Raw genomic sequence first — 22,975 nt, forward strand, 5'->3', positions numbered from 1 at the left:
TGCCAGGGTTGAGAGTTCATGAATAATTTCAGAAATTTGGACAACAGCAAATACTGTATATAACACAATGTCTTTTGTCATTTGACATTGTTGTCATTTCCAGCTAAAAGACAAAGAATTCAAGAAAAATATCAAATCAAAAAGTATGAATACATTTAACCATATGTATCTAAACTATAAAATGACTTTCATTGTTGTTATTTTATTAAAAAATATTGTGCAACACATTGTTATAAGATTTTCCTGACACCATTGACAACACAAGTTAGTGAAGTAGGACACGGTGCTGGACGATCATCTGTGAGCCACATAACAGACAACCTTGGATTCCCTGCGTGGCGTCCTGGATGGGATTTAGTGTTAGAGGTCATGAACCTTCAAAACTCTTGGGATCTCAGCAATAAATCCCAATAGCTGTCTTGGATGGCGTTATCTGATACTGTCCGGTTCAAACAAAGGAAAATGACTGTTGATATTTATCCACATCCATAATGGGGCATATGGTGTATTTCGAGTGGCGTAATCCAAACGTGAAGGCTGGAGGTTTGGAGTGTGTGGTGGTGACCTGGACATGGGACACAATAACATGTACTGACCTCTTGTCATCATGAAAATAATACTGTGTAGAAGTCCTACCTTCTCTGGACAGTATACGCCAGGTGCTGGTGTCCTTGTAGCATTTTCAGGTATAAACTTGCGACTCGGCATGCTGTACTGAGGAGATTTTGTTAGGTAGATTTTGGGGTCCACGGCTTGATATGCTGCAGGGCCCGGAGACTGGAAGATGAGGTAAAAGAAGCACCGTTAAGTCAAGATGTATCCAGATGTTCAAAATAGACCTCCATCGTTATTACTCATCATCATAGCATTACTACTATTATTGACACAACTACTATTATATACAGTGTCATCCTTCCAGTGTTTCCCACACATTTCTTATTTGTGGCGGGCCGCCAATAACCATAATGGAGGGTGTCTATGAATGTAGCTTGTCCATTGTTTATCGCGATTAATTAGTTCCAGACCCAACCACCATAAGTCAATGTCGACAAAGTATGATTCAATATTAAAGGGAATACTTTTGTAGTTAGAGCATTGAAAACAAGTTAATGACCTTCTAAAAACGGTTCTGAAGATTACTAGAGCTCTGAAATAACACCCCTACAGTCACCTTTACACTCGTATTACCTAATATAGTAGATGATAAGCAATAATACGATATAACTCACACGTTAGCATTGGGAAAGTTCCTTGTTGTTGTAGTATCTCGAACGTAATGTGGGTCAATCACATGGCATTAAAAAAAAAGATAGACACCAGCCTATCGTCCATCCTCACTATGTTTTGTCACTTGATTGACATGCATCTGGCATACATACACGTACATTTGTAAAATAATGGACACTGCTGCACTACTACTGGCTTTGTTTACACCACATTGCGCAACTCTTACACGTAGGCTACAGGATCTTTGCAGGGACATAAGAGACAGCCGCTGCTTTAATAATAGCACGCTACTGAGGTAACCAGTTAGCCTCCAATTTATTTACTCTAAACTGAAGAAAGGCTTTCAAACTGAGTGGGGAAGAATTGCTAGGTAAGAAGCAAAAAACATACCACTTCCACACGGAATGGGAGCTGTTTTGGCTGACTCCATGCAGTGCAAGTTATGTCTCATCAATGTAACATTACTGACACCTGGTGACCAGACTACTACATAAGACTTGTCTTTCAATATATTTGGCCATTGTCAACCAGCTTTTTGTTTTTATTTGGCTTTTTGTAGCTTTTTTGCGAGTTTTTTTCCCCCAAAAGATGTAAAATGATGGTCCAGATCTCAACCTATAGCATTAAAAGATAAACTCTGCTCATGTTTTGATTTTTCTTTTGGCTTTGTGGCTTGCAACATTTGTTCCAAAGTTGAGAAGTTCCAAAGTTCCAAAGTTGAGAAGAGAAAAAGAATGTGAGAAAATAGAATATACACTGCAGGTTAGGGACTTTGCTTTTTTTTTATACACTGCTCAAAAAAAATTAAAGGAACACTTCGAAAACACATCAGATCTAAACTGGGGGAAGAATGATCTTGAATATCTTTCCTGATAATAAGTGGGTGATGTATTAGTAACAAAATGATGCCACATAATTTGATAGAAATGAAAATGATCACCCTATAGAGGGGGGAAATCAAAGGCACCCCAAAAATGAAAGTGAAAAAATGATGCAGCACACTGGTCCACTTTGCCAAAATGTCATTGTAGCAACTCAAAATGATTCTCAATAGTTTGTGTGGCCCCCACGTGCTTGTACGCATGCCTGACAACGTCGGGGCATGTTCCTAATGAGACTACGGATGGTGTCCTGGGGGATCTCCTCCCAGATCTGGACCAGGGATATCAACGATCTCCTGGACAGTCTGAGGAACAACCTGGCGGCGCCGGATGGACCTAAACATAATGTCCCAGAGGTGTTCTATTGGGTTTAGGTCAGGTGAACGTGGGGGCCAGTCAATGGTATCAATTCCTTCATCCTCCAGGAACTACCTGCATACACTAGCCACATGAGGTCGGGCATTGTCGTGGACCAGGAGGAACCCAGGTCCCACTGCACCAGCATAGGTTCTGACAATGGGTCCAAGGATTTCATCCCGATACCTAATAGCAGTCAGGGTGCCGTTATCTAACCTGTAGAGGTCTGTGCGTCCTTTCACGTCTGTCGCATGTGCTCAGGTTGAACTTGCTCTCATCAGTGAAGAGCACAGGGCACCAGTGGTGTAGTTGCCAAGTCTGGTGGTCTATGGCAAATGCCAATCGAGCTCTACGGTGCTGGGCAGTGAGCACAGGGCCCACTACAGCACGTCGGGCCCTTAGGCCACCCTCATGGAGCCTGTTTCTGATTGTTTGGTCAGAAACATTCACACCAGTGGCCTGCTGGAGGTCATTTTGTAGGGCTCTGGCAGTGCTCATCCTGTTCCTCCTTGCACAAAGGAGCAGATACCGATCCTGCTGAGGGTTGAAGGACCTTCTACGACCCTGTCCAGCTCTCCTGGAGTAAAGACCTGTCTCCTGGAATCTCCTCCATGCGTCCAGGTACCGCAGTGATGCCCTGGTCCAGATCTGGAAGGAGATCCCCCAGGACACCATCCGTAGTCTCATTAGGAGCATGCCCCGACGTTGTCAGGCATGCGTACAAGCACGTGGGGGCCACACAAACTACTGAGAATCATTTTGAGTTGCCACAATGACATTTTAGCAAAATGGACCAGTGTGCTGCATCATTTTTTCACTTTTTTCATTTTTGGGGTGTCTTTGATTTCCCCCCTCTATAGGGTGATCATTTTCATTTCTATCAAATTATGTTGCATCATTTTGTTACTTTTTTACACTTGCATGGCAAGTACGAATAACCTGGCTTCGCATGACGCTCCATATTACACATTCACTGCTCATTCATCTTTCAAGGTTATTTTTGATTTGTTTGTTTTACTTTTAACAATGGTTAAATGTGAAATAGTAAGATGCATGAAGCGAGTGAAAGTAGCCTGACCCAATTTCACCACTTTTCCCACCCTGTTGTATAGAAGTGTTTGACGAGGTGCTGATGTGGCCATGTGTAAGCCGCCTGTTTCAGCCAGCCCCGTGCTGGACTCATCAAACACAGGACCTTCGGAATGGGAGTCGAGAGCGCTGACCGCTGGGCCAAAAACCAGGCTACAGAGGTCTCATTTTGATCTACCTTTGTGTAGTCTTCGAAAGTGTTTCCGTTTTTGCCTCGACCATAAAGTGAGTGTGCAGGCGCTGCAGGTATATTGACTGTTTTAGGACCCAACACAGGCGGCAGCATGTTGGATGCTGGACCTGCAGTGACAAAGTGACAGTTGATTATTGTGAAGTGAAACAAAAGCACAAAGAAAGCCTAAAAAAAAAAAAAATCTAAGGATCTTACCAGGTGTGGTCTGGTTGCTCTCTACAACTTGTTTCCACCTCCCAGACAAAGTATACGAAGGAGAAGAGTGATATGTGTACTTGTCTGCATTTTCAAGGTGGTAGCGGTCTAAAGCAGCAAAAGACAATGTCACCAATCAAAAACCAGCTCTAGTGCTAACTCTATTTGGTCATGTGTGTTTTGCGCACTTGGTGCAGGGACTTGATCACGCGCCAGATCTTTTGGACGGCTGCCAAATGAAAATGCTGGCGTTCCATCTCTGCCATTTTTGGTAATGTTTGAGGGGATGAGGTGTTTCGGTCCGGGCGAGTTGTCTTGTTTGCTTATGTCATAGCTTGCCCGAAAACTGTAACTTGGTGCTTTGTATTTTGTAGGATCATGTTTACTAGATCCTGAATGAAAATATAACAGATGTTATCACTTATCGTTCATAAAGATAGTTGAAGAGGGGAAAATGCTATTGAGGTTGTACCTGTTAATGAAGGCAGTGCATACTTTGGGCCCGGGCTGCTATAGAGTGCAGCTATGGGCCCTCGTGGTCTGTGGGGCCTCCATGATCCAACCCAAGGCTCATCAGGCATTATCTTTGGAAATAACAGAAATAAAAGCCACCATATTTTAGTCTTACATTTATTACATAAATATCATCTCTATTCCACTACACTGCCATTGTGAAAACACTGCTTTTACATTATATAGGCTTTATATAATGCATCATAGCGTAATAGACATTAATTTAAACAATCAACTTCAGTTTTATAATTAGTCGATTCTATACAATAATATCCTCTCTGCTCTTTCTCTTTTTGCTGCACTAAGGGCACACCTGCAAGTCAGAGTCAAGTTTAAATTAATTAATTTTTTTGCATACAGCCTCAAAGATTGCTAAAGGTCACTAATTGGGAAAAAGCACTTTTGACTAGTGCCCATACAGCTAATCACCTGTAAATGTTACACCAAAACAATGAAAGTTTTACTTACCAGGTGTGCCTGTTACTCAGTAACAAAAAACGTCTCCTAGCGAGAAAAAAAATCTAGTTCCATCAATTCTGTTAATTCATTTGGATACATTTTTTAAAAGAACAGTAAAATGATTTTATCTTTTGAAAATCCTCATCTTGATGAGTTCCTCTTATCCAGAAATCAGCGGGCTCAATGAACTAAAAAAAAACAACAACTTGTTTAAAGCTTGTCAACTTCACTATGACAATGTTGTCATGGAGATGCCAAGGCATGTCCTTTACTATTAAAGGAACTTTCAAGGTGGCGACAAACAGATATTCTAAAATATTATTATATTCTATTCTAAAACTGTCACAATAATTAGTATTCTTTTAAATCCGAGTCTCTTACATGTATCATCAGGCGAACACTTCCGGTCTGCTTAGACAGCTGCGCTGTACACTTTGTTCAAGTTTGTAACTTATCTACAAACTTGTACAGCTCGTCTCTTACATCTGTTAATACTATAATGTGTTAAGGGGGACTTCACGAGAATATTACTGACCCCACAACTAACCTGTCAGGACGACCTGTGGTTTTCTTGGTGAAGTTTACTGCGTTGTACCAAAATGCTATCCTGCATGTTAGCATCCTGACGCTGTGGGTGCGTTCCAGCTGAGAGATGACATAATTAGAGCCTAAATGTGATGACGAGGAAGCCGGCAGCTCATTTGGAATAACGCGGGCAAGGATAGTGGCATCAGGTTGCGTGTCAGTGAAACACAGCACACAAGTGCTTCTACACAAAAAGATGGTGTTGTTTTACTGGTGTGCTCGCACTTCCGACGCTGCTCTCAACCACTGGCCGTGACGTCACAGTCTGGAGTAGGTGGTGAAGCGCTTATAATTAAAAAGAAAGTCGTGACAAAAAGTAACTCCGGTGAGTAAAACAGATGCATGTGGTAAATTAATGGGAGTAAATTGTTTGACGGACGGACGGACGAAAAGTTCAAAGTTTAGTGCTTTGTGCGTGAAAAACTTTCAATCGGGTGCGCGCACGGCACTTACCCTACTGTGAAAACAAGAATCTCAGGGTCTTACTTGTGCCTTTCCACTTTCGCTTATAGATGATCACTTTACTATAATCGCTATGGTTTAAAAGTGAAAAGCATTTTGCTTGTGATTAAAGACGACGCTCTGTTTCTTCAATTTGTACGTCCGGGTTACACAAGGCAACATCCAAGATGTCGCCTTTAAACAGGAAGTAAAAACTACATCGACTCCGCGCAAGGTTTAAGGACAAAATGTTTCCATGTTTTTTTCAATTAAAAGTTGTATTGCTAACATAATACTGAACAGTAAATACAGAACAATATTGTGTAAATCAATAATGCAGTCTTACAGAACAGCATGCTATAATGAATAAAGTAAATGAAAGATATTGAATACAAAAAAAATCACTTATTAAGTTTGTCTTTAATATGAATTGCTTTTATAATGTTCTCCAATGTATGAAAAGTTCTCATTGCCTTATTGTTTTGAATTATCAACTTAAGTGAATCATACAATATTTGTATTCAGAATAAAACCCGTGAATGTTTGGTTTACTTGATATCATTCTAGATTAATTATGAATATGAAAGTTGCCTAAAATACATCGAATTTTCATGACATTCTCCAAGTTTTATGAAATTTACCTTGTAGAAATAAGACCATTTACTCTTTATCAGTGAGTGTATTATAGGACAAACAGTCAAACAGAAACCTCAGTCGAGAATGATCGAGAAGTGGGACATTCATAAAATAAGTGTTGAATTGATTGCGCTTCAGTTTTGCATGAGCATTTTGATGAAACCCCCTCAATGAATTTGACTAGACGTGAGTTGCAACGGTAGAATGTCCGAATTGTTTTAATGTGTATTTCTTCAACTTTATTTGGAATGAAAAATCTATTGTGCTCATTCCAAATCTTTTGAAAGGTGATATGAAGGAAGGAGTTTCTCCACAACATGACAGCAACAGGTGGACAAATCTAAACTGGGTGTGTGTTTGTTATTACATTTACGTTCCAATAGGTTTCTTCCACTAATCATTATGCTTGGAGAAACTCCCTTCACCCGTTTACCCTGGAGAGACTTAAATAGTTGAAGAAGCCGGGCTGGGATTCCCTTATCCACTCTTTCATAATCAATAGGATCAATGGTCTTATGATATTTTTTGAACAAATATATTATGGCCATATGATGTTCCATTTCTGTCCAAAAAAATTATATTGTTTTCCACGCATTGTTTATGGAATGTGTTGATTATTCCAGACAATCCATTTGTGCGGAGAGTTTGCCCCTTCCTGATTTTTTTTTTTTTTTGCATGATTGTCACACTTAAATGTTTCAGATCATCAAACTCATTTAAACATTTGTCAATGACAACACAACTGAACACAAAATGCAGTTTTGAAATGAAACTTTTTATTATTAAGGGAGAAAACCATATAAACTTCCATGGCCCTAGGTGAAAAAGCCCCATTGTTAAAACAAAGATTAACTGGGATTAATTGAGAGCTGTCAGTCTGGAAAATGTTATAAAGCCATTTCTAAAGCTTTAGGCCTCCAGCGAACCACAGTGAGAGCCATGCAGCAGAACAATGATCCAAAACACACCAGGAAGTCCACCTCTGAATGGCTGAAGAAAAAATGAGAAAAAAAGACTTTGGAGTGGCCTAGTCAAATTCCTTCCCTCAATCCTATTGAGATGCTGTGGCATGACCTTAAAAAGGCGGGTCATGCTCGAAAACCCTGGAGTGTGGCTGAATTACAACAATTCTGCAAAGATGAGTGGGCCAAAATTCTTCCACAGTGCTGTAAAAGACTCATTGCAAGTTCTCTGAAACGCTTGATTGCAGTTGTTTCTAAGGGTGGCCCAACCAGTTATTAGGTTTAGGGGAAATCACTTTTTCACACAGGGCCATGTAGGTGTGGATTTTTTTTCTCCCTTAATAAAATGTTAAAACGGCATTTTCTCCGGGGATTTGGTGCCCCGTGAGTGTCGACTGGCACGGTGTGGTGGGTTGCGTTGCTGCTTGCCCGTTTGCCCGCCTGTTTGCTCATTTGCTAGCTTTCCTCCTCGCCTGCTCCTCTGTCTGCCTTGCGGCAATGTCCTGCCATTGGGATTGGGGGGGCTTGGGTTTTCTTGCTCCCTAGTGGTCCGTGTTCTCCGCGGCTCGGAATATGGTTTGTGTATAGGCTTCCTATACTCCGCTGCGCACTGGGTCCCCAGCAGGGGATGTCTTGCGACGAGGCTTCCAAGTGTCGGGCTGTCGACCACGGTGGGTGTGTGTGTGCGTGCGTGCGTGTGTGTATGTGTGTGTGTGCGTGCGTGCATGCTTTTATTTATTTATTTCTATCTATTTATTTTATTCCTTTTTGTTGTTGTTGTTGTTGTTGTTGGGGATGCACAGGGGTTTGCTCCGTGGGGGCTGGTGCTGGGTGTTCCATTTCTGCCGCCCGGGCCTCCGTCGGGTGGGGGGGAGGCGATGCCTCCTTCGTCCCTGGGCGGGGCGGTCCTGTGTCGGGTGTTAGGCATGGGGTGGCCTGGAGCGGGCCGGGCTGGCGCTTCTGCCATCGGCGGGCTCCTTTACGGTTGCGGGGGCATCTCTGGGCCTGCTGGCTGTCCTCCGTAGGAGGGGATAGAGAAGAAGAGAGAAGAAAACAGAGGAGGGAGTGCAGAGAGAAAATAAAGTGACAAGGACAACAACAACAATTGCGACAACAACAACAAAACAACAGAAACAAACAGGACAACATCAGCAAATGTCTGTGACGGCTATAAAGACCATGACGTAAAGGACAAAAACAATAAATAATTAAGTCATACATATTTGTAGTAGTAGTAATTAAATTATGATAGTGAACAGAATGATAATAACTGTAATGCACACAATTGTAATAACTATAATCATATTGCCAACATCACCATCACTGTAATAAAACATCATAAAACCCTGGATAAATCAGTGAGTTATGTCAGGAAGTACGTATGTACTGTGAGTGTGCATATGTATGTGTGCATGTCTGCATGTGTGTAAATGTGCACGAATTGTCACTGAGAATGCATGAAAGGAGAGGGATTGCCTCCCACCACACAGCAAGCTCCGCCCCACACAGCTAGGCCGAGCACCCACAACCAGAATGCCATCGGGCCCACAGGGCAGAACCAAGGCGAGCCCCCAAGAGCCAGCCCACAAAGCCCTCCCCCCCGGGAAGACCAGCAAGGGGCCGCAGAGAGGCAATCCCAACCAGAAACAGGGCGCCGGCAGGCCACAGGACAGCCAACCGCCCGAGACATGCGAGAGATCACACCTCACAAAGGCAGACAGGCACCGGGGGCCACACACCAGCAGGCCCAGAGATGCCCCCGCAACCGGAAAGGTGGAAGCACCAGTCACCTACACAACCCCCCACCCCAACGGTGCGGAGCGCGGCCCGCCCTGGGCCACCCCATGCCCGACACAGGACCCAGGGAAGAAGGAGGCATCGCCTCCCCCCCACCTCACGGAGGCACAGGTGGCAGAGATGTAACACCCAGCACCTGCCCCCATGGAGCAAACCCCTGTGTATCCCCATTTAAAAGAAATAAAATACATTAAAAAATTAATAAATAAAAACATGCGCACACACACACCGTGGTCGACCCCCCCCTAGTTGAGTGTCTCCCCCATTGATAAAACCTGATTGATCAGGGTGTATTATATGGGGGGTAACTTTTTCCAGTCTTCTAGCTAATACTTTGCATATTATTTTAAGATCTGCATTAATCAGTGAAATTGGCCGATAACTGGAAGGAAGTGTTGGGTCCTTATCCGGTTTCAGCAGGACACGGATTGTAGCTGAGTTCATGTTTGGAGGCAGGCATGCACTGTCTTTAATGTCCATCCATCCATCCATCCATTTTCTATACCGCTTCATCCTCATTAGGGTCGCGGGGGCATGCTGGAGCCTATCCCAGCTGACTTCGGACGACAGGCGGGGTACACCCTGGACTGGTCGCCAGCCAATGGCAGGGCTTTAATGTCCAAAACCATTCTAAGAAATATTGGGGCTAGTAATGACCAGCTTTATAAAATTCAGCAGGGACCCCATCAGGTCCTGGTGATTTCTTGTTTGGCATCCGCTGTAGAGCATCATGAAGTTCGGTTAATGAAATGGGCATACAGTCAAACCTGTCTTAGCGGCCACCTGTATATAACGGCCACCTGCCTATAGCGGCCACTGAAAAATCCCCCACAGAAAATTTGTGTGTTATAGACCCTGTGTATAGCGGTCACCTGTCTAATGCGGCCAGTGGCCACCCATTTTGTGTCCCTTGGTCAATATCTGGCCGCATATAGCGGCCAAAATGCCGACTCAAGCAGAAGCTTCATCCACGAAAAAGTTTTGTTTTTTAATCAATGAAGCCGTCATGTGTAGACTTTAATTACTGAGTCCTAGCTCAGTCACAATCATTCACAAGATCCACACAAACTGTCAGCTGTTCCACATAAAAAAAGCCGTCTTCTTTGGAGCTTGTTGCAGACAGTGACACTGTTTATTTCCTGGTGTGAGACAATGTGCACTGGTCAATACTGTAATGCCCCTTGTTGTGGGGAAGGAGAGACTCACGTCGCCAATGCACTTTAATCGCTTTATTAACAGCGGTTTATTAACCTAGTAGCTCTTTACAACTTTTATCCGCAGTCCCACAGTGCCTTCTACTGGCCAACATGTAACAGTATAATTATATGTATCTGCAAACACAACAAGCTTCTAATCACAGATATGTTAATATGTGCGCGCACAAATTCAAAATGGCCGCCAACCTCTCTATAGCGGCCACTTTTGCCATTTCCCTCTAGTGGCCGCTATAGACAGGTTTTACTGTCACCGGTTCTTCATTTAATTTGAGTAATTCTTTTTTCTTTATTGAGCTTTTTTCTTTATTGAGCTTTTTTCTTTATTGCGTTTCAGTTGGTTAGCTAAGTATTTTCCCGGGTTTATTGCCATGCTCAAAGTTCTCCAAACGCAGTCTCTGCAGTTGGAACTGAATTTTCTTATTGATAATTTCTTTTAAGTCTGATTTCAGTTTTCTTAGGTTACTCAGGGTGAGTCAGCATGAGCGTTTTCAAGGATTTTGATTTTTTTTCTCCAACTCTAATTCCAATAATCTTTCTTTTTCTTATATGATGAATATGAAATACTTTTCCCGTGCATTCCTACTTTTACTGTCTCCCAGAGGATACAAGCCGAGATTCCGGGTTGGTCATTAAAGTCTAAAAACATAGTCCACTCTCTCTCAAAGTATTTTGGGAAATCTGAGTCTTTTAGTAATGATGTATTAAATCTCCAGCATTGAGTAGGTGTGCTTAGTTCGATTAGTGAGAAAGAGAGACACTGGGACGCGGTCACTAATGGTGATAGGGTGTATGTAATGTTTGATATGTGTGATATGATTGAGCTACTTGTTAAAAAGTAGTCAATACGAGAGTAAGTGTGGTGCACAGGTGAGAAATAAGTATATTCCCTATGAGTGTGGTGATAAGAGCGCCAAGCATCACAAAGACCAAATCATTCATGTATTTCTTCAGTATCGATGTTGACTGAGACTCATGATGTCTCCCAGCTCGGCTTGTCTCCCAAGAGAGTTTGCATCGCAGTGGTCTTCATCCGCGCATGTAAACACTGGAACACATACACAACAATGGACAAGCAGCAGCACACAGTGATATGAAAATGAGAGGAAATAACGCAGGGCAATTGGTCTGACTTTTTTGTGGGCAATGGTATTGTGATGCAAATGTATTACTCTTTTGAACGCATATTGTTTTGAGAAGCAACTGGCTGGAACTACTTTCCTCCACAACGAAAACCGACCAGAACCCGGCTCACGGGACGAAGTGGGGGAAAAGTCACTGCTGATGGGGATGTCATACAATTTCATGTCAAAAAATCCAAACGACGCCTTTAAAGGCAGTACCCTGGGTGTTGCAAAAAAGTACTGTTGGGGGGTGAAAAATGCGACTACACCAACGCCATCTTGGCTTCAATCCTGTTTCCAGGTTATTGGTATTTAACTCTGTTGGAGATTAAATTCTCCACAACCTCGTAAAGGTCAAAGGACCACTTTGGAAAATTAATTAAGCCAATTTCACCTCCCACTTGCGTGCTCTTTAATCTCCAGTTATGAGAAGGGAGAAAGACTCTCACAACAAATTAGATATTTTTTCCAAATGTATTGAAGAATAAGTCAGACATAAAAATTGAAAGATAAATCAGCCATAATAATTGAAAACAAGTCAGTCAGGATCGTTTCTGCAGTCTACAGGTACCTGGACCCCGTTTCATTTCACCTGTACCCATCTCCTGGCTGAAAATGAAAGAGAGTGCCCCCCGATCGTCCCATAGTCATTTTTATACTTGTTTGCGCAGACCATTGGCGCCAGTCCCTGAAAAGACAACTTTCTCCTGAATCCCTTGACGAAGCTTGTGACGCCAGCAGATGATAGCCGGCTCCTTCGCTGTCCCGATAAGACTTACTGTAGTAGTTGACAAAAACAAAACATTCTTTTCCTCAGCCTACGTCAAGGTAGGTTTGTCTACATTCTGGCTGTTTAACCTTTGACACACTTAAACTGATGTTCACCTACTAATTATTTAATAAAGCATTATTTCTATAAATTACTTGTAATCATTCACTAAGTTATTAGACTAATTGATTAAACAGTTATATCTATACTGTACTTATTTTAAAACACTCAATAATTCAATCAATAGACATCAATGCAAACAGTTATTCTAAAATCTACTTGTAATCATTTTATACCCACTTAGTAAATTAATTTTTTTCCTACAACTCTTAAACCCACCGCAAACTTTTTGGAAAATAAGTGAAGAACTTTTTGATTTACATATAAACTAATACAGCTGAGTGAAAGAAATGTATATATGTATGCCCCGTATTGTTCATGCCAGGAGTGTCCAAAGTGAGGCATGGGGGCCAATTTTAGCCCTCAGCTTGTTTTTATTGGGCCTCAGCATAGTTTAAAAGTAAAATCAATTCATTGGTAATGGGATATGTTATTTAGGGCTGTCAAAAATAGCGCGTCAGCGGCGGTAACTAATTGATTTAATTAATTACGTAACATTTAAATTAACTTAATTTTTATTAACGCATACACATCATGGCAAGCCATGGCTCTCTGTTATGACGACAGACGGCGGCACAGTGTAGTTCCCGTCAGAGTCACACAGTCTGACGCTCTTTTATTGCTTTATTCTGACCTGAACACATCAACAGCAGCGCAATTCCAACACCATATACAGTATGTCTCTCCAACTCCAAACAAACACATCGCTAGTCCATTCATCATTGCAATGACACTTCCTCAATTTCACTAGACAGACCACGAGATGCATTCAGGGACACTCCAAACATCACAACGTCTTTATTATGTGTGTATGTGTGGTCTAAATAAACTGAAAGGCAAGGAAAAATAATAAGTGGGTATTCTTATCACTCACTTTGTAACTCTTAATGCGGAAGTACAATTTGCTGCATTTAAGTATGCTCGGAAATCCCAGAAAATTCACTGAAAACATGAATTCAATTTAAATGATGTGCTGTCTTTGAACGCAACTATTCATTGCCCATAATAATACAGTTCGGTCTAATTGAAATATTCTGCTATTAAAGAAACCAGTGTAAGGTAAATAGATTTTCAGACATGTGTGCCATCACTTAACTTGATTGAGATTTTCAGTTCATTTGGCGCTGTTAATACATAAAAATATATATCATCCTTCCCTGTCATTTATCTTTGGGCATATTTCGCACACAGTGTGACATGGTAATTAATCATGATTAATTCATTTAAAAAGCGTGATTAATTAGATTAAAACTTTTACTCATTGGACAGCCCTGATATTATAAAATTAAGATGTGACTGGTTTGCAAAAACATACATGTTAGGTTAACTGTCTATAGGCGTGACTGTGAATGAGTGCTTGTCTAATATGTGCCCTGTGATTGACTGATTGTCTGTGACGGTTGCTTTGATCCAATCCTTGAACATTTCAATGCTTGACTTAGGTGTTCTATATAAACAACTTATTAATACATTTTTTCTTTTTTTCTTTACAGATTTCAATCGTTATGCATTCCAAAATGTTATCAATAGCAAATAACATGTTCTTTACCATTTTGTAGTTCAGATGTTTGTCCACTCCTCCTCCACTTTTGTTGTTCCTGTTAATGCAGTTCATTTTCTAGCCTTGCAGCTCAAGGTCTATTCCCCTTCCTTGAATTAATTCAAATATTGTCTGATGTTGTTATAATTCGCATACATTCTGCTGTTTATGTGGATAACTGACAACTTATTTCCGATTTTAAGGTTATTGTTGTATTGCTCCTCCGTGTATTAACAGCAGCCATTTCTGATATGAGAAAAAAAGTTGTGTCCAGACCTACAGTATGTCTTTTTCCAATTCCAGCTGTTTGTGGTCTGTAAAGCCAAAGGTATCCAATTGTAGATCTTGTCCCGCAAGCTGTAGTGTTGTGTTTTGAGTGTCATTAAATGTAGATAAATAGGTTCCTAAATCCAGTGCTTCTTGTTGATCAGTCCCTTGTGGCATGCTGATGATATCGTTAAATGATAATGAATGTGATCCTTCCCTCTGCATCGTTCTTGTTTTTTAGTTGTTTTCCTTTTCCATGTTGTCGTGTTGATATGACCTTTAGTATTTTTCCAGGTACTTGATATCTTTGACAACAAGCACTTTAATGACAAAATAGTCTTGCATATTTGTAGGCCATGGTCTTGGATTCTGGACAGACCGGTCTGCAGTCCACGTGGCGGACGCATAAGGAAGAACGGTCCAGCTGCAGCAGTTAATTGAAAGTGGCGCGACCATAAACATGGGGGCCGTCGATTCCATCACATCCTTACACAAACAGGGCCACACCCAGTGCGTCAGATTGCTGCTGAGCGCCAGTGCACAGGTAAGATGCTTGACATGTGGCGTCTTCCTTTAACTTTTTGTTTTAGTTAAAACTACCGGCTCAAGATTACATTAGACCACACCAAAAAATATAAGGACACCACCACTGGCAAGCATATGTTACCGATAACCAAGTGGTTTGAAAGAGACAGATTGAAAAAAAAATGTCTATATTTGTCACACATGATTTAAACTGCAAAAAAATAGTTGTAAATTGTCTTTTGGCTGTCTTGTGGCTGGCTAGTATTCATGTATACCACAGGTGTCAAACACAAGGCCCGGGGGCCAGATATGGCCCGCCACATTATTTTATGCGGCCCGTGAAACCCTTGGAATAATGCATGTCAATAATGCACTTTACCTCTGCCCTTTTAAATGTATTTGATCTGTTATTTTGACAGAAAAATTGTACTGCATGCAGTTCTTCTAAACGTCAGTATTATCTAATCATGCATCAAGATATTCCAAGCTTTTTTCAAAAACAAATACTTGAATGTCTGCTTGTCACCATGACATTCTCACTTTGCTTCTCATTTCGAAGCAAGTTATCCATCAATTTGTTGGGAAAAATATACTAATCTAATGCATGGGCAACTGTAACAATATTATGAGGTTATAGTCATATTTAGATTCATATATACTGACAGTTACAAGTGGCAAGGGCAAGGGCAGCCGTAACTGCGATGTGGCCCTCAATGAAAATGAGTTAGACACCCCTGATGTATACAGTGCCCTCACTAGTATTGGAACGGTGCAGTAATTTTTTTTTTTTTTTTTTGCTGTAGACCGAAACCAGAGAGCAACATTTCAGCTTTAATTTAGTAAAATTTAGGTATTTTTAATCTTGATTAGATGCACAACTTAGAAGTTAGCACCTTTTGTTTGAACCCACCCATTTTTCATGTGAGCAAAAGTATTGGACCATGTGACTAACAGGTGTGTTTTGTTGTCCAGGTGTGTCCTATTATCCTAATACATTGCAATAAATAGCACTGAAGAAGGCTCACTTTCAGGTTTGGTAGGATAGGTTTTTTCCCTGTGCAGACTGCATTTAGAGGTGAAAACCACAGAGCTGTCTATGGGTGAAAAACAAGCAATTGTGAATCAGAGAGAAGATGGGAAATCAATCAGAATCATTGTACAAACATTGGTCATAGTCAGTATAACCATTTGAAATGTCCTGAAGGGGAAAGAAACCACTGGCGTAGTAACAGACATCAAACACATAGACCAAGGAAACATCAGCCGTTGATAACAGAAACCTTGTGAGACCTGTACAAAAAAAAAAGACCCGAAAACAACTGTTGGACATCAGCAACAACCTGCGGAGGGCAGGAGTGAAGGTATTACCATCAAGTGTTCATAGAAAACGTCATGAACGAAAGTGCAATGGCTACACCAGAAGATTCAAGCCACTCATTGGCAAGAACAAGAGGAAGGCCAGGCTGGAATTTGCCAAAAAGTACAGATTAATTTTGAGGCTCATCTCTGACGCTTCCCTGAGACTGCTTACGTGCATGTGCATGCACGACGGACATGAGCGCATATTTGAGACAGCGGTGAGTGAAAGCCAATCATTTTATTGTGGTCAAACCTAATTTTTACAAAGTTTAATTTCGATTTGTGACAAATATAGACATTTGTTTGTTCAATATGGGTTTTTTTTTTATCACTATTGCTAACATATGCTAGCGGGTGGTGGTGGTCTTACATTTTTCCCACTCCTTCGACATGTCCTCCCCCTACAGGTCACATACAGGTCCCCCTAGAGGCAAAAGTTAAAATAGCAATATATTGTTGAGCATTGGAATTGCAAATAATAACTTTCTAAGCTGCCTGGAAAAACATCATGCAATGCAATGTGTGGACTGAACATAGCGTCTTAAAGAAAAACTACACTTTTTTAGGGGGGGTGATTTTGCCCCTCATCCACAATCCTTATTATGTAAGACATGAATGTGCGTCTTTCTCTGTTCTGTGCTTCCTAAAGTTATAAAAACAGTTAAAAGGACTTAGCTAAAAGTACATGTAACGGGAAACGCTTATTCCGCCAATAAAGCCTTCTGGAAAAAACAAATCCAAAAAGCAACAACAACGCTTCATTTACATATAACGTAACGTGCATATTAACCAAGCTACAGCGACATTGTTATTATAATTATTATTAACATTGTTACACTGATAGAACTACATTACTGGTGTATTGACACCTTGCCACACCACACCGGCTAACTCAAGTGTCGGCAACCTTTACCATCAAAAGAGCCACTTTGCCTCCCCTTTTCAGTAAGAAAAAAAGAAAAAAAAAGTCAGAGCCACAAAACATTACACAACTTACAAACTTGTTACAACCACAAAATTCATCAAACAGAAGTGCCTACATTTGCAGGCCTACTCTGAAACCATTTAAACACTTTATTCTGTAAGTCTTACTGAGTGGTTCCCATATTTGTGTACAATTCAAACTAAATGTAGCCAACTTTAAGATAAAAAAAAAAGTCCAGAGTCCACATATCTGCTTACCTGCGCTAAATTGTCATCAGTAACCATTCTATTGGTCCTCTCCTGTTGACTGTCTTTGCAAAGAGGCATTCTTTCATTTTATTTTTTTTAAATTCGGAGAATAGATGCGCCGATATTTTTATGAATGATTCTGTCTTGTATTCCCCATCTGTGAATGGCTTCCCCTATCATGTGCAGCCCAGTGGCGATTTTCTCGCAAAATCTGCCGACTTTCCAAATCCTCTTGGTGACATATTTCCTCAAAAGCGACAAATGCAAAGACTTCTACTGACTTTTTTTTCTGGTATTTGGAGACGTGAAACCGAAAGCACATATTGTTCTGAGCGGTGACTGCACAGCCAGCTGCAGCAGCACACTATCTGCCTCTCCTGGAGTCACCACCTCGGCGATTAGCGTGTCACGGGCTCCGAGCACGTAGCTACAGCGCGCTTCTAGTTATAAAACATTACATTTATTTATTTTACTGCGCCGTAACTTGCTTCAGACTCAACTCAAAACTCCCTCACCTTTTTTCTCTGTGAGACTCTCCGCATACACTAGCCTAGGTCCACCTCTCTTGCTCATCCAATCAGCAGTCAGAATGCAGTCTAGATGCGTTCACGAACTTGCGGTGCGTCGGATATTTCATATTCTTTTTAAAAATGGACTTATACCTTACTTCAGTGTTGGAAAAAAAAAATCACTGCGAGGGGAGTCGCATGAAGGAGGCTGAAGAGCTGCATGCAGCTCCGGAGCTGCGGGTTGCCGACCCCTGTGCTAGCTACTGGCTGGCTAGTGACTAGCTTCACCACACTCGCCCACAGCGCGTCAGCGCCGCGCTCACAATGCCTCAAGCCACTACCAAATGTAATGCTACATGTTGGAGTTGCTGCTACTGCTGCTGTGTTTTTAGTTTTGATTTCGGAAAAGTTAATGCTAAGTGAAGGCATTCGTTGCTATGTTGCTATGTGAAATCAATGTGCCCAGGAAGGAAGTTCCAGTAATGCCTGAAAGGACCAAAATACGGCAAAATACTGTAAGTATCATGAATATACCTGTTACTACATGGTCACAGCATGCGAACTATATGTAAAGCCATATTAAACCTTGTTGCTTTTTGAATGTGTTTGTAGGGGGCCTTTGTAGGGGGCACAGGTGTGTCGCATTATGTGCAGAAATAAGCTGTCTCTCTTGTGTTGTTGCAAATTTGACATTTTCATGATCTGGCATACTTTGCAGTGGATTCTAACTCATGGTCGTTGAATCCTAAACTGTGGTTCGCAATTTCGCATGACAAGGGCTATCATTTCTCATTTGTGATTGGTCAAATTTTGGTGACGTAACATGACGCTGTGTGATTCCGAGCATTTTCAAGCGGCGAACCGATTGACTTACAAATTAACATCTATAATCTAATTTGTAACTAGTTACTTTTCATTCAATGCATATATTGTACTTCCCTTTTTACCGTTTCACAGACATTTATATATATTTTTATTTGAATCTGTCGTCAGTGATGCACAGCGTCAGCCCCTTCCAGGTATCCCTACGCTAATCTTACTACGTAAAACTAGTTCACTTACTGTCTCATTGATTTAACATTACATTTTATCCATGGACGACTGAAATCTAAGTGTAGATGTCACGACAAAGCTCGTTGTCGTTTATCGCATGTTGAACTAAGTTAAAGTCCACGATGTTATTTGCTAGCCTCGCCGCGCAAGGATACGCAATAGATGACTCGGGTTGTAAACATTGACTCGACACCGGCACAGTGGCGCGCTACTACCAAAATGGCTGCCACACTCGTACATATTTACAGCCTTTATCTTTTATTTTTCTCGTGAGAAGGGTCGAAAGTTCCACTACTACTTGGGATTCGTTAGGCGAGCATTTGTTTCTTTTTGAAGAAAGGGACAGGCGTTATGCTGCTCTCCCAGCTGAGCTCGTTGTCCACCATGGCGTGCAGCATGGAGCTGCCGCCGGCCAAGCGGCAGCAAGGTAACAACAAAACATACCGACATGCTGCTTGCTGTTCTAACCATTGATTACGTTAATCAAAGAGATTGTGTTTGGACTTTGCGAGGTGATTGAGTGGATGATGGTCGTGAAAACTACAGTCTGTGTTTATTTGCTTTTACAGGAGATAGCTAAGGGTATCAAATGTTTAATTAAAGTAGGTCTGCAGCAAACGCGTTTTTTTCTGGTCTCTTCGATTGATATTCCTTCTACTTTTGTCTCCCGCAGCTAAAAAAGACATGCCGACGTTTGATAACGTGTACCGAGTGGATTCTGTGCTCGGCAGTGGGGGGTTCGGTACCGTCTACTCGGGGGTCCGCATGGCCGACAGCCTGCCGGTAAGAGATGGTTAATAATGAAAAGAGCGCCTTTGTTTTGGTCCTAACACGTGGTCATGGCGCGTTGAGTTGCACGCGCATAGCTACAGTACTTCCGGTTTTGACTTTCAATACCATTGTCTGTCAGTTCATACCATCAAAGAATGTCCATACACAGTTAACACACTACTCGTTACAATTTTAGATATTTAGCGCTGAGGTTTGTGATACCAATGTTTCTGCACTACTAATTCGTCAACGTTGACGTTGGATATTCAGCTTTTATTCTGAAGGCCATGTGGTTTTCGGTTTTCTTATTTGAGATCGACATGAAAGACAGTTTGTCTTTTGTTTTCGTAGAGAAGGCACACATATGTTTACTTTAGTCTCCGGAAGAAAGGAATGTTGATGCTTAACACGAATTTGTCTTGATATTATTGATACATTTTGCAATATTTCTATATCTCATGTTTCTGTTTGAACGCAGGTGGCAGTGAAACATGTGTGCAGAGACAGAGTGACAGAGTGGGGCTCTTTAGTGAGTGCTTGTATTTCTCATTTCAAGCACACATTTAAACCTAATAATTAAAAAAATATATCTAACTGTGCCTCCTACCTTCTTGTAAACCGTTGCGGCAGTGATTTATTTCAATATTCAACAGTGTGACGTTGCTGTCCCCCTGGAGATCATCTTGTTGAAGAAGGTCGGCGAGGCCTTTGGCGGGGTGGCTCGTCTCCTGGACTGGTGGGAGCGCCCGGACGGCTGGCTCATAGTGATGGAGCGCCCCGAGTTGGGCCAGGACCTTTTTGACTACATCACAGAGCGCGGCGCTCTGGACGAAGTGGCGGCGCGTGGCTTTTTCCGCCAGGTGCTGGAGGCGGTACGCCACTGCTACACGTGCGGTGTGGTCCACCGCGACATCAAGGACGAGAACCTTCTGGTGGACTTGCGGACTGGACAGATCAAACTCATCGACTTTGGCTCGGGGGCTCTGCTCAAAGACGGAATTTACACTGACTTCGATGGTGAGTTCCCATTAGAATCAGGTTTATTCCCAGGTACAGTATACCTCACACAATACAAGGAATTTGTTCTAGTGTTCATGCACTAGTCCAATGAGCAGTGTTAGTGGTTCTGTCATGACAGCAGCTAATGTGCTTCTCTGTGTCCAGGTACAAGAGTGTACAGTCCACCAGAGTGGATCCAGCTCCGACGATACCATGGCCGCTCGGCTACCGTGTGGTCGCTGGGCGTGCTGCTATATGACATGGTGTGCGGGGACATCCCATTCCAGCAGGACGAGGAGATCCTGAGAGCACAGCTCTGTTTCAATCGCAGTGTCTCTGCAGGTCAGAGAAGCTCTATTTAAAGGGCCGCACATGCATCCTGTAACTTCTTCCACTCGTAGCCACATTCGCCATATTGTACTGAGCGGTCAGGACAGTAACATGTACCAGTCTTTGAATCAGTTCATTTCCTGTTATATGGTCTGTGGAACTACTTCTATGACTCATTTTGGAGTATAAGACAACAAACTTTAAGGAGAATGTCGACTAGTATGATTCAAGATTCAAGAGTTTTATTGTCATATGCACAGTAAAACTGGTGGTTCTGCTATGCAATGAAATTCTTGTTCTGTTCATTCTCCCAAAAAAGAAATAAATAAAAACAGAAGAAAATGAATAAGAACATCAGAAACATAAATTCCAATAAATTAAGCAGCAACAACAACAGAAAAGACATTAATACAAATAAATAAATCAATAAATAAAGTGCTATGAGTGTGTGCGTATGAGTCATGCTAGTCGAAGTTAAGTTTGACTTGTCGGCTTGTCACTTCTGGTCACATGATCGCAATGGTGAGGTGATGTCAAGTTTTCAGAAAGTAAGTTTAAAAAAAAAACGTTTCAGGGCACCCAGAATGCTGTTTCTGTGTGGATGAAAGGCAGAAACGGTAAAATACTTTTGAAAATGTTTGTGTGGATAGCCCCTAAGAAAACCCTAACCGGTCACTGATTGTATAAAACTCAGAACACTTTGTTTTGTTTTTAAATCATCTTGTTTTGTGTCCTTTTTTTCCTTTGTAATTTCACTACTGACACTTCAATATAAAAAATCTGACCTGACTGTTTATGTACATTGCATCTGTGTAGAAATATACCATTCCCCTGCATCAGCCTGATTTGAATAAACAAGGATGAACTTTAAAATGTGGTGGAAAAACAAACCACACAGGGCCACAGGAACCATTTAGTTCCAGGAACTAAATTTACCAGGAACCAAAGTTACCAGAAATGAAAGTTTCCCGGAACCTTTAGTGGAAAAGGGGCTGATGATTATGTTCTGGACTTGTTTGAACAAAGCCTTGTCTTTTCTTTTTGTTTGACAGAATGTCGGCAGCTGATTGGCTGGTGTCTCAGCCTGGAGCCCCATGACCGTCCAACCCTGGAGCAGATCTTCCTCCATCCATGGGTGACGATTTGCAGCGGTGATGAGGAGGAGAGCGCCACACTTCACGCCATCACAGCAGACCCCTCCCCGTCATCTCAGGAATGCATCTGATATGTTGATGTCAAACAGCTGGGGAGCATCAGGTGGATTTTCTCAGGTTCTGCTCATCCACCTCTGCCTGCTTTTCCATTTCATCTCTCTGGAGGTGTGTGGAATGTTCCTTCAGAGACAAACTTCCGACCCAAATAAGCTTTGAGCGAACACTGAACATTTTTTGTCACAAAACAAATCAATCATATCTGTGATGACATACTGTAGTCTTCTTTATCCATTTAGCTTTTTCTGTTGACCAGAGCCGTCCAAAAATGTTGAAGCTGACAAATGCTGTAGTGATTGTCATTCACTTTATTTCACTACAGTCTTTTTGTAGCTTTTTTTTGTCGTCTGTTCCTCACGCACAGCCAATGCAATGATACAGTTTTGTAATGAGTATATATTCTATTTGCTTTTTATGTGTGCGTACTTTGTACAATTGGTTTTTTTTTAATTTTATTTATAGAGAGAACATTCCTCACTATTTATATTGCTTTCACTTTTCTGAAAGACTGGTTTTGATAATTTTTTGTTTTAGCCTTGCTGAGCTGCATGGTTTTTTGTTTGTTAGGTCTGATTTTTGTTGGGAAATACAAAGTATTTTTGTTATACGTCTTTCTAATTAAACCATTTGTAAGAAAAGTGTGTTCCTGTTGTCAGACTTTTTAATTAAATACAGT

At 41.5% G+C, this 22,975-nt stretch overlaps 2 protein-coding genes across 13 annotated transcripts; one reads left to right on the forward strand and one right to left on the reverse strand.

Moving 5' to 3' along the window:
- Positions 1 to 163: 163 nt before the first annotated feature.
- Positions 164 to 6,098, reverse strand: LOC129180994 (outer dense fiber protein 3-like). 9 transcript variants are annotated; one of them, XM_054775546.1, is made up of 9 exons: positions 5,462 to 6,098; positions 5,296 to 5,399; positions 4,924 to 5,102; positions 4,415 to 4,526; positions 4,131 to 4,334; positions 3,943 to 4,050; positions 3,733 to 3,854; positions 637 to 777; positions 170 to 565 (listed from the first exon to the last, which is right to left on the reverse strand). In XM_054775546.1, the coding sequence occupies exons 4-9, from the start codon at positions 4,521 to 4,523 to the stop codon at positions 449 to 451; spliced, it is 801 nt and encodes a 266-aa protein (XP_054631521.1). In that variant the 5' UTR covers positions 4,524 to 4,526; positions 4,924 to 5,102; positions 5,296 to 5,399; positions 5,462 to 6,098; the 3' UTR covers positions 170 to 448. The 9 variants fall into 9 exon arrangements, with proteins under 9 accessions (XP_054631519.1, XP_054631528.1, XP_054631527.1 ...); XM_054775547.1 differs by lacking the exon at positions 5,296 to 5,399 and having other exon boundaries at positions 5,462 to 5,559; positions 5,986 to 6,039; XM_054775552.1 differs by lacking the exons at positions 4,924 to 5,102; positions 5,296 to 5,399 and having other exon boundaries at positions 167 to 565; positions 5,462 to 5,559; positions 5,986 to 6,070.
- LOC129180993 (serine/threonine-protein kinase pim-3-like) lies at positions 5,411 to 22,878 on the forward strand. Of its 4 annotated transcripts, XM_054775541.1 has the most exons (7): positions 5,411 to 5,824; positions 14,723 to 14,913; positions 19,662 to 19,771; positions 20,238 to 20,288; positions 20,413 to 20,776; positions 20,924 to 21,100; positions 22,141 to 22,878. In XM_054775541.1, exons 3-7 carry the CDS (start codon positions 19,673 to 19,675, stop codon positions 22,311 to 22,313), a joined length of 864 nt encoding a protein of 287 aa, XP_054631516.1. In that variant the 5' UTR covers positions 5,411 to 5,824; positions 14,723 to 14,913; positions 19,662 to 19,672; the 3' UTR covers positions 22,314 to 22,878. The 4 variants fall into 4 exon arrangements, with proteins under 4 accessions (XP_054631516.1, XP_054631518.1, XP_054631514.1 ...); XM_054775539.1 differs by lacking the exons at positions 5,411 to 5,824; positions 14,723 to 14,913 and adding an exon at positions 19,015 to 19,415; XM_054775542.1 differs by lacking the exons at positions 5,411 to 5,824; positions 14,723 to 14,913 and adding an exon at positions 19,449 to 19,590.
- Positions 22,879 to 22,975: the final 97 nt, after the last annotated feature.

The sequence above is a fragment of the Dunckerocampus dactyliophorus genome, chromosome 5 (genome assembly GCF_027744805.1).
Source record: "Dunckerocampus dactyliophorus isolate RoL2022-P2 chromosome 5, RoL_Ddac_1.1, whole genome shotgun sequence".
Taxonomy (NCBI): domain Eukaryota; kingdom Metazoa; phylum Chordata; class Actinopteri; order Syngnathiformes; family Syngnathidae; genus Dunckerocampus; species Dunckerocampus dactyliophorus.

Excerpts from the sequence above, each read along its gene's own strand:
- LOC129180994 (XM_054775544.1), bottom strand. Across the intron at positions 4,051-4,130 it reads TGATCAAGTCCCTGCACCAA|ACCGCTACCACCTTGAAAAT; the intron begins GTGCGCAAAACA and ends TTGCTGCTTTAG. Across the intron at positions 3,855-3,942 it reads GAGCAACCAGACCACACCTG|GTCCAGCATCCAACATGCTG; the intron begins GTAAGATCCTTA and ends TTGTCACTGCAG.
- LOC129180993 (XM_054775539.1), top strand. The coding sequence starts at position 19,340 with ATGCTGCTCTCCCAGCTGAGCTCGTTGTCCACCATGGCGTGCAGCATG. Across the intron at positions 20,289-20,412 it reads TGACAGAGTGGGGCTCTTTA|TGTGACGTTGCTGTCCCCCT; the intron begins GTGAGTGCTTGT and ends AATATTCAACAG. Across the intron at positions 21,101-22,140 it reads CAATCGCAGTGTCTCTGCAG|AATGTCGGCAGCTGATTGGC; the intron begins GTCAGAGAAGCT and ends TTTGTTTGACAG.